General features: G+C 41.9%; 1 protein-coding gene across 3 annotated transcripts in view; it reads right to left on the bottom strand.

Moving 5' to 3' along the window:
- Positions 1–14,562, bottom strand: part of FSTL4 (follistatin like 4) — a 531,228-nt gene that overhangs the window by 335,730 nt on the left and 180,936 nt on the right. For all 3 annotated transcript variants that reach the window (XM_087862279.1, XM_087862278.1, XM_087862280.1), the window contains one exon: positions 7,371–7,404. In XM_087862279.1, coding sequence (XP_087718405.1) covers positions 7,371–7,404 — 34 coding nt within the window. The remainder of the gene's footprint in view (positions 1–7,370; positions 7,405–14,562) is intronic.

The raw sequence follows: 14,562 nt of genomic DNA, 5'->3' as shown, positions 1-14,562 counted from the left end.
ACAGTTGGCCATCACAACCATGGAGATGTAGCTCACCTGCACCAGCAGCTTGTCAGTGCCTGTTAGCAGAGGGACCCACAAGTCCCCAGAAAGAGCACAGCAGCTCCCTGAAGATGCTCCTTAAGGAGAGTGAGCCTTCCAAGGATGCTGGCGAGAAGAATAAGCACAGCAGACAGGATGGGGGGTCCTGCAGCTGTGTGACCCAGAGCCAAATAACCTTCTACCTGTGACTTTGCCTTAGGAGAAGTAGAGATGTCACATCAAGCCGGGTCAGCCCTGGGATGTACCAGGCGTCTAATGCTTCTTCAGGGCTTGTTGTGTATGCAGGGCAGGAGAGGCCAAAGAGAAGGGCCTCGCTCCCTGCTCTCCCAGGGCTCGCCCTACACAGCAGCATGAGCTGCCCCTCAAGCGCAGGCCAGAACCGCCCCTGTTGTGTCCTGTGGTGCCGAGGCCCTGGGCGAGGAGTCACACGTGTGCAGTTCTAACAGCAGCACAAGCAGCTGCCATCAGCAGCCCTGAGCTGTACCCAGCAAGGTCCTGCTGCTTCCAAATCACTGGGGACAGCTGAGATGGCCCAAGGGCTAGGAGGGAAGAGCCGCTCACCCAGAGCCTGGTGGACCTTTGATCAAGGAAATCATGTGTAGGGAGAGGACTGAGAACTCAGGCTCATTCAGGCTGTCTTAGTTTACCGCTAATCTTTCCAGGCCCAGGCACTCAGAATTATCTCAGGGGAGCTCAGGGAACAGAAGCGTGGGGTGACCCACAGCCTGAGACCCCTCTGGCTAATGCTGTGCATGATCCTTGGCAGAGGCCCTTGTCTTCACTCCCTGAACTTTATTCCGATGGAGTAATTGAGGGGTTGGTTACTATGATGCTCAAGGATAATTCTGACAGCAGTGCCCAGGGAACCTTAATCTGGGGAGAGACATTTTATGTGTGTTGCCCTTAAGTTCTTAAAGATATCACCAAGAAGAGAGTTGTTTGGTTCTTCTGATTGTGAAATGAAAGAATTTGAACAAAAAGTTCAAGACTCTGACAGAGGACAGGACGAGAATGGGCTAAGCTCCAGATAATTCTTCAAGATCAACAGGCCACAACATGCAAGGTCACATACAAGGCTACTTGGAGACAGAGGGATCGACTTGGTGACAGGAGTCAGTCCTCATTCTATGTCTAAGGCCAGACCTACACATACAAGACAGGAGGAGCCATAATGGAGAACACTAACCCCAGGCACCAATGCCACTACGCAGGCTGTGCCAGGGGCTCTCCACACCCAACCCCCCCCCCCACATCTCCATGGGGCCAAGAGGGGCAATGATTGCATGTTGCTCAGCAGTCTTCCTCTGAGGACCAAATCTGCCCCCATTCCCTGGCATTTGAGTGAAGGTGATTTTATAAACACCAAAGAGACCATGTGATCTCACCCGGCCAATGGTAGTGTTCCATCCCCTCCCTGCCGCAGGGACTGGTTTAGGGCTTGAGTCCTGATACAAAGCCCGGCCAATCAGAGTCCTTGTGGGGACATTTCTGGTGTCATTCTGAGTGAAACAGTTGCACCCTCTGGGTTAGTGAGCAGTCAGGACTGAAGTGGGACTGCTTGTAGCCACCCTGTAAGGCTGCATGGAAGAGGCCAATAAGCCAAGGAAGGGAAAAAGAGGGAGAAGCCTTTTATCGGCTGTGCTTTGAAGCCAGAGCCACCCTTGGGTTCTCAAGTTTCATGAGACTTTCAGGCTTTAGCCAGGGCAAACTGACTTGCTGACTGTAATCCAGAGTTGGGATGAATGGTCTGTACTATTACAATGCCCCATTTTGCCAATAAGATTGAGGAACATACCAAAGTCACCTGTGAGTAAGTAGAGAGGTAGGATTCTACTGCATGACAATGGGTCATGATCACAACTGGGTATCAGATCATTGTCTTCAACCAGAACACATCAGCCAGTTGTGCCATCCACTTCCCGCTCAAGCTGGGGCATGCAGGTACAGTACAGTTTTCCAGCAGCTGAAAAATGGCAGTGCTACCCAGAAAGAGCCAATTTCTGTGGGGCCAGAAGTAGAAAGACACAGATGCCACTCTTACCTTTTTGAGGCCAGGGACTGTAGGAGAGAACCAGCAAGCTCCCCTGTAGGTGAGTGAGGGCAGAATGGTGATGGAAACTTCATCTCTGCCCAGATGGCAGTCTTGATTTGAAAAGAACCTACTACCCCAGGCACTGCCAAATTTGCATGGCTCCCTTCTAAATTCCCTGCATCTGCAGCTATTAAAGTTACCTCAAAAGAAGCTAGGAGTTTATTAATCTGTTTTATGGAAGAGAGTCAGCCAGTTCACATTATACCAAGACAGATGATGCAGGCAACTGAGAAATCCAGAAAACATCTGCTAAACAAAATCAGAATTAATGGTAAACAGAAAGCAATTCTTGATAGCTGAAGTTCACCCAGATGCACAGAACTATAAAGGGGCTATTAGAGGCAGCTGCCAATTAAGGGCTAATTCCAAGGCTTTTCAGAAAGGGAGGCTCTAGTCACACAGCGGGGACTGGCAGGTCATGTTTATTTAGGAGATTTGCATTGCTAAGAAGTCAGAGCCACCCTGGCTGTGTGACAGCAGCTTCCCGGCTCTCAGGTCTCCTTCACAGTCCTGCCAGAAGCCAGGCCAGGCTGGTCTGGACTACAACCTGTGACGGAACCATCCCTGGGAGGGTAGATCATGCAATATGACATTGGTACCCACCCCAAAACTCACAGCCTCTAATCATAACACAGTTGCAGACATCTGGAATAGTTTCGAGCTCACTCCATGTTCCTAAGAGATGGCTGACAAGGGCTGAATCATCCTGGCCGCTTGCTCAGCTCACTCAAGTGTTCTCTCATGGCTGTAATTCAATGTGATGGAATCAGTTAGAGGAAAGTACTGGTTTGAGCAGATGAGTTCTGGCAGTCACAATCAGCACCAGCCCTCAGAAGGACATGGGAGCGTTTTGGAGAGGTGAGGTTGGCACCTTTGGCTGAAGCCTTAGAAAGAGTTGAAATTAAATTGAAGATGTCTAGAGGGAGGTGTAAAAACACGTGCCATGGAAAGCAGATGAAGATGCAACCGTCTCTCCTTCCCCACGCAGCTAACACAGGTGGCTCCCAGGGCACGAGGACAACACAGGACTACGCTGAAGAAGGAAGGGCTTGGTCAGCGGTGACAGGCATGTGCCCTTCCCAGAAGACATCTTACCAATCCTGCAGTCCTGCCACACCTACTGGTACAACCTGTTTCCCTCCAGGTTCTCCTGAGAGCCCTACCGCTAGTCTAACTTGGAATCAAATGCCCCTAGATAGTTTTCTTCCAAGAGTCCCTCTTAGCTTTCTAGCCGTGGCAGTGGGCATGAACGTGCCGAAGAATGTATACAAGAGAGGATAAGTGCATGAAAGGGACATTGGTCCAGCTGGAGTCATTGTTACAAATTAGCATGGAAAGGAAGGAAGGAGTCTCATGTGTAAGGTGCTCTCTGCACTCTTCCTGTCATGGGTTGCTGAGGGTCACAGGAGGGAAAGAAACTAAATGCTCTCTGAAAACTCGAGAACTGAGAAGTTATTCTCATTATTACTACACCACCATTCTGTCCATGCAAAGCCCTTAGAAGTTACTGGTACCAAGTCATAGGCTCATCCTGGGCATTGAGGAAGCACTCCCTCTGCCTGAACTCTCTAGAGCAGGACTTGCTAAGGATGTTGCATGGAATGCCAGCCCCGAGATGATCAGACACCACAAAATTAAGACACCAGGGGAAACTAAATTTGGGAAATGCTGCATATTACACCCCCTTTTGAGAGGCATATTTAGCATCGCAAAGCTCTAAGAGGTCTGCAGTAAAAGCTAGTCTCAACAATTCGCTCAACATTGAGTCCAGCATTGGCCATGTACATTATCTTCCCTGGGCTGCTACAATAAAGTTCCACAAACTGGATGGTTTAAAACCAGAGAAATGTATTTTCTCACAGTTCTGGAGGTCAGAGGTCAGAAATCAAGGTGTTGGCAGAACCATGCTCCCTCTGAAGCTTTTAGAGGATTCTTCCCTGCTTCTTCCTAGCTTCTGGTGGTTGCCAGGGATGCTGGCATTCCCTGGTTCATAGATTCATCACTCCCCTCTCTACTCCATCATCACATGGCACTCTCCACTCTCCTGCGTTCTCTTCTGATATTACTTATTGGATTAAGGCCTCTCCTAAAAACCTAGGTAATCTCATCTTAACTTGATTACACATCTGCCAAGACACTATTTCCAAATAAGGTCACATCCACAGGTTCTGAGTTAGGATATCAACATATCTTTTGGGGAGACACATGAAGCTTATCTGAACATGGAGCACTTTGATCAATTAGGAATATCCAATGCATATCCACAAAACACTCCTTAAAAAGTGCCTTTCTAGAGTCAAGGCACTCAGTGCCTCACTTGTCTATCACTGGAACAGAATCAGAGTGAAAAGACAAGCCACGTTTAGCAGTGTGTACCTTGCACATAATTCAGAAAATAATTGTTGAGGGGCGCCTGGGTGGCACAGCGGTTAAGCGTCTGCCTTCAGCTCAGGACGTGATCCCGGTGTTATGGGATCGAGCCCCACATCGGGCTCTTCTGCTGGGAGCCTGCTTCTTCCTCTCCCACTCCCCCTGCTTGTGTTCCCTCTCTCGCTGGCTGTCTCTATCTCTGTCGAATAAATAAATAAAATCTTTAAAAAAAAAAAAAAAGAAAATAATTGTTGAGCAATTAGAACCTTGGACTAGGGCCATAAAGAATCTGGAATGAACGAGGGGAGGGTTTCCGTTCTTAGGAAATGGCCTGATAGGATCCCTTAACTCCAAAATAAGGTAGGATAAGCTGAACATGTTAAGAAAGAGTTGGAAGGAATGAGAGAGGGGTGGCATTTAACGAAGATTAGGGACAAACAGCATTTGGGGTACATGAACGGTGCGATTAAAGCTAGAGGCAAAAAAGTGGGCCACAATCTGGGAATCATGACAACACTAGATGCAAGGGTGGAAATAAGGCAGAGAACAGGTCCAAGGCACAGAGTACATTCGAGTCACCACTACAATCTCCAGCCCCACTGTGATTTATCCTGGACTCCATTCCCACGCCAGTTTAGTCCCTCTCACTTCGCACTTTACAGACTTAGTCAACACTTTCCAAAAGTCATGTTGTATGAACTCGTGGCTGGTCATCCGTTTGTACCACCGAATCTGGGATAGAGAAGATACTCCTCAGTCAGATGTAGTATTAAAACAAAAAATGGGAAGACATCTTGGATTATGTGACCCAGAGGCTACCTCCCCACACCTTTCCAAAATCTCCTGGGCCTGGTAAACTGGGCAGAAAAATTCAGTGTTACTTATTTGTTCCTCTTTCATTTCCAACTGTAAAATAACCCTACGTGTTGGTTGAGAGACAATAAGGTCTTACTTTTGTCTGTAGGAATAAACATTTATTGAAATATTTGGAGCATTTTTATTATTTTTATACTTGTACACTCTTCTGGAGAAGATTAACCACCCCACCATTCAAGCGAGTGAATTCTCAGGCCTGAAAGTACGTGGAACCAACCTGTAAGGTCCCACTCTTCCTGCCTGCCTGCCACGTTACACGCACTGGCATTAAGGCACTACGCTATTTCAGGAACTCTCAAACACTCAACTCTGACAGAACAAGCAAGAAAGACATCAGTTCACAATGGGGGGGAAAAAGTCTATGTGATGTCAGGACAAATTTGCCAGTACAAACTCAAAGCATACACTCCCAGTCAGCCCGTCATGAGAGCTGCTACTTCCAAAGAGGACAAGGTGACAGATGAGTAGAGCACGACTCAACCACACCTTGGCTCATCCTCCCACAGCGTCAGCTTTCGGCAGATTTGGAGCCTGGGGTCCAATCCAGCCTTTTAAGGCCTCTGAGTAAAAATACACATGATTCTCTCATACCCCAGACTTACTATTTGGAAACATTTCTAATGCAAGGAAGGTAAGATTCCAGAACAGTTAGGTTTATATGTGATTTCATAAAGCAAATTAGTTCCGAACATTCATACTCAGGGCTACTGACATGAATTAATTAATACTCAAAACCAAATTTCATGCAGACTTTACTGCTTAAGGCTATTTCTCTCCAATTTACACAGTCATCAATAAGAAACATGTCCTCCTGGCTCCACCCATATCCATCCAATTTCATTTGGTTTTGATATCGACACAATGCAGCTGACCCCACAGATGCAGTTCAGAGGACACGGAGCCCAAAACCAGAGACAATAGCATGTGGGAATGGAAGCCACAAAGTTCATCCTAGAGACAGATTACCCAGTTCCTTTGAATCCAGGGTTCCAGCACCATGGGTAGCAGCACACAACCAGGTGGATTAGTTTACCATACAGATAGTATGGAAGGCTTCGGTCTCCAGCTCTAGAAACATAATCTGATAACATGGCCATTCTAGGTCTTTCACTGTGGTGCTTAAAATAAGAACGAATCAGGAGCCAAGGATGCATTACATTTAGAAGTCAATGTGGAATTTGCTCACAACTTTTAGATCACCATTCTTTTTGGAGATGGTGCTACAGAGAAGTTTGTCATTAAGGTTAAAACCAAAGGCCAGACCCTAGACCAAGAACTCACTTTGATTCCCAACATCCTCCTCCTAGCCCTGCAATAAAGAGATGATTGGCAAAGATTCCCCAAAACATAGAAAAGACATCTTATTCGACAGTAGGTACTGCTGAAAGTGAGTAAGGGAAACTTCAATTTTTAAGGAAAGGTTTCAGAAATCACCACTCATGAATACTTATCTCAGAGACCTGAACACAGACGTGCTAGAGGAACTGATGGGGAAAATGAACATAATGGAATTGTTGCAAAAGGGACATTAATTGGTTATTTCTATTTCAGCTTAGCTAAAGTTGTAAAAATCTAATCACAAATATTTTTCAAAGTGGCGTCTTCTCCCAGTTATTGAAATACTTCAAATCATAAACCATTTTTTTATTGCTGATGTTGTTTTTCCTGGGTGAAACCAAATAATCACTTCATACTCCACTCAAAAATGAGGCTTCTCTCAAGACTGCAAACATGATCATGAAGAAGCCAGGTCCCCAGACCCCACTTCAGACAGTTGAAAGTAGAAGACATAGCTCTCTCAAGCAGTCCTAGCTTTCACTTCTTACAGTGCTTTGAGGCAAGTACCAAATAGTCAGCACCCAGAAAAGGCCACATGAATTATTGTTCAAAGAACAGTCTGCCCACAGTCTGAAGTTCATCTTAGCTTCAACAAACTACTTCCAAAATGTCTACACTGAGAACGAAATGGGTACGAACGCATTTTCCCTACCTTCTCTTCCTGTGACTTCAACGCTTCTGGACTCCTGCAAGAAAAGAAAGACTTTGTGTTTTTGAAGAATAATTCATATGTACAGATACTTGCAAATATCCCATCTTTGCTAGCCATTTATCCACAAAAAAGATGAACAATTTCATAAGAATGTGACATTCAGCAATGTTGGCTCTACTAAACTCCCAACACACACACACACACACACACACACACACACACACACACACACACACACACAGACAAAGGTAAACAACTTGTTGCTTTGGCAGCTTAATCAAAAAATATATTATTAATCATTCAAGTTTTGTTTTGTTTTGTTTTGTTTTAAGAGAGTGGGGGGGGAGGGCCAGAGGGAAAGGGAGAAAGAGAATCTTAAGCAGGCTCTATGCCTGGTAGGGAGGCTGACTCGGCACTCGATCTCACAACCCTGAGATCATGACCTGACCTGAAATCAAGAGCCAGACACTTAAATGACTGCACCACCCAGGTGCCCCAATCATTCAACTTTTAATGAACAGAGACAACTCTCATGGTCCTCCTTATGTGGAATCTGGACTGTTACCAAGTGTTAAGGAAGACCCTGTCCCAGACTGATACCACATCTCCCACCTAGACTGTAGGTGCTATAGGGCTTGGGAAAACACAAGTGGACAGGAGTCAGAACTATCTGACCTGCAGTAGGTTGTGATTTGTGGTACCATAATGAAGACCACCAATGCTTTTGAGTGAGTCACTGGCATGATCTAGTAATTGACTGTGCTCAACTCAGTAATTTCCAAAGGGTGGGATCTTACAGACAATTTGGATGGTCAGTCCCTGACATTGGACTAAATTAAGCCCTTGGGTATTTTTTTTAATTCAATTCCATTTTCCTGCTTGTGTAGGCCAATAAGCAAAGTGAGAAGTTATATAACCAAAACAGACAGAATTCCTGCATTGAAAACATTCATGGCTGAAAAAAAGAAAAAAGAAAACATTCATAGTTGAATAGGAGGCTACAGAACAAACACAAATTACTGAGAAGTAAAGGGGTGGTTTTACCTTGAAAAATAGCAGTATATTCATATTCAGGCAGATACATAAAGAAAAAGGTTTTTAAAAGAACATTTGAAATAGCACTGCAGAATGGTCAGGCTTTCAGATAGAAGTAAGGGAGGGAGGGTACACCAGGAAGAGAGAAAAGCTTAAGAAAAGGCAGGGTGAGGGGGAGAGTGCAGGATATGCTCAAGAAGCAGGAAAGACCCAGTGAGAAGTAATGGGAGGGAAAGGCTGGAAACATATACTGTGTTTTCACAACTAATAAAAAGTACGTACAATTCATCATAAATAACCAGTTTAGGATACAAAGTCTAATATCAAGAATAAGTTGAAAATCCATGCTAGCAACCAAAGAAGAGAAAATAAAATACCTAACTTGGGCCAACTTCTTGCCATCATGACAAAGAAGACCATTCAGCACCAGCACTTTTGTAGCAAATGGTGTTGTCTTTCAAACCTTAGCATTCTTGTCTAACATCCTTTGGGGTCAGAAGGCAGAGGCAATATGAGGGATGAAACTGAGGAGGCACCTGAAAGTGCATCCCCCTCCCCAAATTACATTCTCTGACTACCACCTGCAATGAGTCAAAAGCCCAGGTGGAAACCAATGGAAGACATATGCTATAGGCCTGCAGCCCATCAGCACAGCAGTTAACCAAATGAGCTTCTCGAATGCTGGTTCCTGAAGGGGTACTCACTAGGTCAGGGTTCAGAAGAGGGACCACGGACAGCGTTAAGTGCTCTGAGAGCTATGTAAGCTGCATGTGACCCACATAGCACAGCCAGCCCCTCCCCCACTGCTCCCCAGCTCTCTGCTTCAGGGTCTGGCACCACATCCCTGGAAGTAACTAGTATTTTTAGAACAGGGGAAATCCATAAGCAACTTGTACATCTCAAGAAGACTTTAGGGATGTCTTATTGCAATTGTACAAAACTTATAAATTAAGGAAAGCTGACATCTGCATTATGTTGTATCTTATCTAACAACATGGTATTTTTCATCATTTGTTTCTTTCTTTCCTCCAAGAGTATTTTATAGTTTTCCTCTATGTCTTCTGAATATTTCCTTTTTGTATATCTTTTGTTATCATAAATAGAATTTCTCTTTCATTATATCTTCTAACTGCTTTTTATTTGTATGTGTGTGTGCAATTGATTTTTATATATGGATTTTTAACCAGCCACTTGGCTAAATGTCTTATTGTTTGTTAATAGTTATTCCATCGATTGTTTGGGGGTTTCCTTTTATATATTATGTAATCTTCAAATAGCTATGATTTTTATCTCTTTCTTTCCAATTCTTAGGTCTCTCATGTCTTTCTCTTGTCTGATTGCTTCAGCTAATTCCTCAATCTAATGCTAAGTGTTGTGGAAACTTGGCCTGTCCATGGGCATACTGGTCTTGTTTCTGACTTTAAGAAGAAAACCTTTAGTGTTTCCTGATTCAGGGAAACAAAATGCTGGCTTTTGGCCCAAGGTATGTTCATCAAATTAATGAAATCCATGCACATATTATTGAGTCTTGAAAATAAATGGATGTTCTAGCTTGTCCTTTTACTTGTTTATTTATTGACTGTTTCTCTCCACTGGAATGTGAGTTGGGTTGGCACCAGGATCTTTTTCATTCTTGCATCCTCAGTGCTATTAAGAGAGCAGACGCTCAATGCATATTTGTTGAATAAAAAATACAATGTGTGTTGAATTTTATCAAATACTTTTCTGAATTTAGGGAGATTGTCATGATTCTTTTTCTCCTTAGATTTATTAAAATTCTCCTTAGCTCTAGCAGAATTCATGGTATTCACCTACCTCCGTATTTCTGGAATAAGCATTTCTTAATCATGATAACCTTCTTAAAAAATATTGATGGATTCTGTTTATTATGATTTTAAATATGTTTTTTTGCATTAACATTCATAAATGAGATTGCTCTATTATTCTTAGGTGCCATTTTCCCCTCAGATTTAGGAATTAAAACGATACCAGCTTCATATAATGAATTCAGAAGTTTTTCTTTTACTATGCTCTGAAATAGTTCAAGTAAGTGGAATTAACTGATCTTTAAATGTCTCTTCACTTCATTTCTCAAATAATGATTAAAAGGTGAGGAAATAAAAGGTCAAAAAGGTTAAGCTTGTCCAAGTTCTCACATATTGGTCAGTGACCAGCTGGGATTTAAATTTCAAAGTTTACACACATAACAAAGCTTATGCACAACTCTACTTAATTCATGAGGTAGTGTGAAATCAGATGAGATATACTTCTACTTCAGGCTACAGAAGAAGAACTTGCATTAGACCCATCTTTCTGCTAAAAACAACTATAGAAGCTGGATTTTTTTTTTTTTTTAAGTTTGCAAAAGCATATCAGAGAAACAAATGCAGTCAGAACTTAAGAGTCAAGGGGCGCCTGGGTGGCACAGCGGTTAAGCGTCTGCCTTCGGCTCAGGGCATGATTCCGGCGTTGCGGGATCGAGCCCCACATCAGGCTCTTCCGCTATGAGCCTGCTTCTTCCTCTCCCACTCCCCCTGCTTGTGTTCCCTCTCTCGCTGGCTGTCTCTACCTCTGTCAAATAAATAAATAAAATCTTTAAAAAAAAAAAAAAAGAACTTAAGAGTCAATATTCAGAGAGCAGAAGTCCTCGGAGGTGCTAATTTTCCCTGTGGGGCACTGGCTATTTTGCATAGAAGTCAAACAAAAAGTCCTGCTCTAGAGCTGAAAGAAGTTTCACTGAGTTGAGAGATACCAGATTTGGGCTACCAAAGGAGCTAGAACCCGAGGGTCTGAAATCCTGGAAAAGGAAACCAGAAAGAAGTGAGCCCAATAATCTGCAACCAGCTTCCTCTTGAGTTATACAATTATGTCTGAGCTGCACATATAAAGGGCAAGAGGATGAAAAATAAGCAAAAAATTGGTCTCAAATCAGCTGAAAAACTAAGCATAGATTTTGGTACTTATCATGGTGCTAGGGAGACAAAAATTTGGCTTGCCAAGAAAGAGTGGCTCTGGTAAATGCAACTGACTTTGAGTTGAGATCATATACTCTCCAAGAATTTCAGTTCCTAGCAGACCAAGATGATTCACCAGTATTTTATGTCTAACAAAGAGAAGTAAATCCTCTCTGGAAGACAAAAATATTCACAGGCTTTAAGATTTTTCATACATAATGTTCAACACCCAACCCACATTTACTAGGTATGGCAGAAAATAAGATCAAACGACTAAAATCCAATACAAAATACAGCAGAAAGAGACCCACACTTTACCCAGATTTTAGAATTATCAAACACAAGCTCTAGAATAATGATGACTAATCTGCCCAGTAAAATAAAAGATGCTGAATTTCATCACAGAATTACAACCCATTACAAAGGAATCAAATGAAAATTCTAGAATTTAAAGTTAAACAACACAGAAGTCAACAGATTAAACACAACTAAAAAGAATAGTAAGCTGGAAGCTAGATCAGCAGAAAATAAAAAGAGTGAAGATCTGAAAGGAGAAAATAAAGGGTGAAAAATAAAGAAAAGAGTATAAGAGACATTAGAGGAAACGGGGAAAACCTTCAACAAGCATGTAATTTAAGTGTCAAAGTGAAAGGAGAGAGGAAATAGAATAAATATTTGAAGAGATGTCAACTGGGGATTTTCTGAAATTTATGAAAAACATCAAACCAAAGATTTAGCAATCTCTATAAACCCTAAGCAAGACAAACAGAAAGAAAACCAATGCTAGGTACTCATAGAAAAACAGTCTAATATTCAAAGACAAAAAGAAAATCTCAAAATCAGCCAGCAGGTGGGTGGTGGGGATGGAGAGGACTTATCTACAAAGGAGCAAGAGCAAGACCACAGATGACTTCACAGGAGAAAATAATCATTGAACCGATAATGGAAATGAAAATAACAGAATGGCATCTTCACAATTCTGAAAGCTAGAATTCTATCCCCGGTGAAAATACAGGTATACACAGGGCAAAATAAAGATTTATCTAGATAAACAAAAACGGAAAGAATCCACTGCCAGCAGATTACCACTAAAAGCAACAAAAGGGAACACTCTGGACAAGAGGAAATTTTTTTCAGATGAATGCATAGTTTTGCAAGAAGGAATAAAGAGCATCAGTAAGGGTTAGAAAAGGGATAAATCTATTTTAGTCTGCTTAGTACAATAATAATGGCCTTTAAGGTAATAAAATTTGGAGAAAAGTACATGACAATATGATCACAAAAGGTCAGGAAGTCAAATGGAACTGAAGTACCAGAATGGCTTTTTATTGTTCAAAAAGTGGTAAAATCAGTACTGTGAGGCCAAAGGAGTTGGGTAACAAAAAACCTAACTGATCCAAAGGAAGACAAGAAAGGGTAGGAAAAAAGAGAATAAAGAATAGAGAGAATAATGTGTTAGATTTAATTTCATTTAAGTAAAAGTAGACTAAATAATCCAACAAAAATACAAAGTTTGACAGAATAGATAAAACAAAATCCAGCAATATGCTGCTTATAAGAGACATACCATAAGTAAAAGGATACAAAAAAAGTGGAACGTAAAAAGATAGAAAGGATAAAGATTATTAATTCTAACCAGAAGAAAGCTGGTATAAATAAAATAGACTCCAAAGCAAGAATTACCATTAGTGACAAAAAGGGATGGTTCATAATAATAACAAGACAACTTAACAGAAATGCATAGCAACCCTAAACTCGCAGAAGAGCAATAGCATAGCTTGAACATCAAAAAGTCAAAACTAAAAGAAGTGGAAAAACCTACAATAATGGTCCAAGGATTAAAGAAACATCTGTCGCTATGTGACAGAGTAAGTAGAGGAAATAAATCAGTAAGGATCTACAAAATTTGAACCTCACCATTGACAAACTTGACCTACATCTATCTCTGAAAGAGAGAGAGAAAAGAAAGAAGGGAAGAAGGAAGGAAAGAAGGGGAGGGGGGAGGCATGGGAAGAGGAGGGAAGGGAAGGGAAGAAAGAAAATGGACAGAGAATCTGAAATTGAGCAGGAAACCACACATTCCCAGTTTCTGGGTTGATGACAAAGATGTACATCAAACACTAAACGACAACTGCATACTACCCCTTCGCCTCAACGGTCCACTGGACATCTGTAAAGACTGACCATATGCTGAGCCATCAAGAAGTTCCAGCAAGTTTCAAATTATTAAAATCATATAAACAACAAATATAGCTTTGTGACTACAGTGAAATTAAATTAGAAGTCGGTAACAGGAGGATATGGAGAAAAAACTCCAAATATTTGACCCATGGATTTATAAGTATATCACATAATTTTCAAAAGAAAATCACAAGAGAAATAAGGTATTTTGGAATGATGGACAATTGAATTATAGCATTTAAAAAATTGTGGGATGTGGATAAAGCAATGATTCAAGGGAAATATAACCTGAAATGCATATGTTAGAAAACAATAAAGGCTAGAAATCGATGACCTAAGCATCTGTCTCTGAAAGCAAGGAGAAGGACAATTTAAGTCCGCAAGAAGTAGTAGGAAACAAATATGATAGGAGCAGAAATCAATGAAATGGGGGGGGGAATATATACCATAAAAATTTAAAGCCAAAAGTTGGTTCTTTGAAAAGATGAATAAACTTGATGGATCCCTAAGAAGACTGAGGAAGGAAGGAAGGAAGGAAGGAAGGAAGGAAGGAAGGAAGGAAGGAAGGAAGGAAGGGAGTCAGGAAGGAAAGAAGGACATAGAATTTGAAATTGAGCAGGAAATCACACATACACAGTTTCTGAGTGGATGACAAAGGTGTGCATGCAATACAATGGGAAAAGGATGGCTTTTTTCACAGAGGGGGTTAAATCAATTGGGTAAACTTTTTTGGAAAAAAATGAACCTCAACCTCCTACCTTGTAACATACGTAAAAGTCACTTCCGGGGGAACTGCAGATGTCAATGTGAAAGGTAAAACAATTAAAGTCTCCAGAAGATACCTTAAGAGGTTATCTTCATGACCTTTAAGCAAGCCAGTATTTCTTAAATAGGATGTGAAAGGTAGCACTATAAAAGTAAAGAATGACGGGCTGGACTTTATTAAATGAAGACTTCTGTTCATTAGAAGACAGGATTAAGACAGTGAAGAGTCAAGCCATCAGGGGACTGTATTTACAACA

The sequence above is a fragment of the Ursus americanus genome, chromosome 5 (genome assembly GCF_024610735.1).
Source record: "Ursus americanus isolate L20-20 chromosome 5, mUrsAme1.1.p, whole genome shotgun sequence".
Lineage (NCBI taxonomy): Eukaryota > Metazoa > Chordata > Mammalia > Carnivora > Ursidae > Ursus > Ursus americanus.
This window is presented reverse-complemented; position numbering and strand designations above follow the sequence as displayed.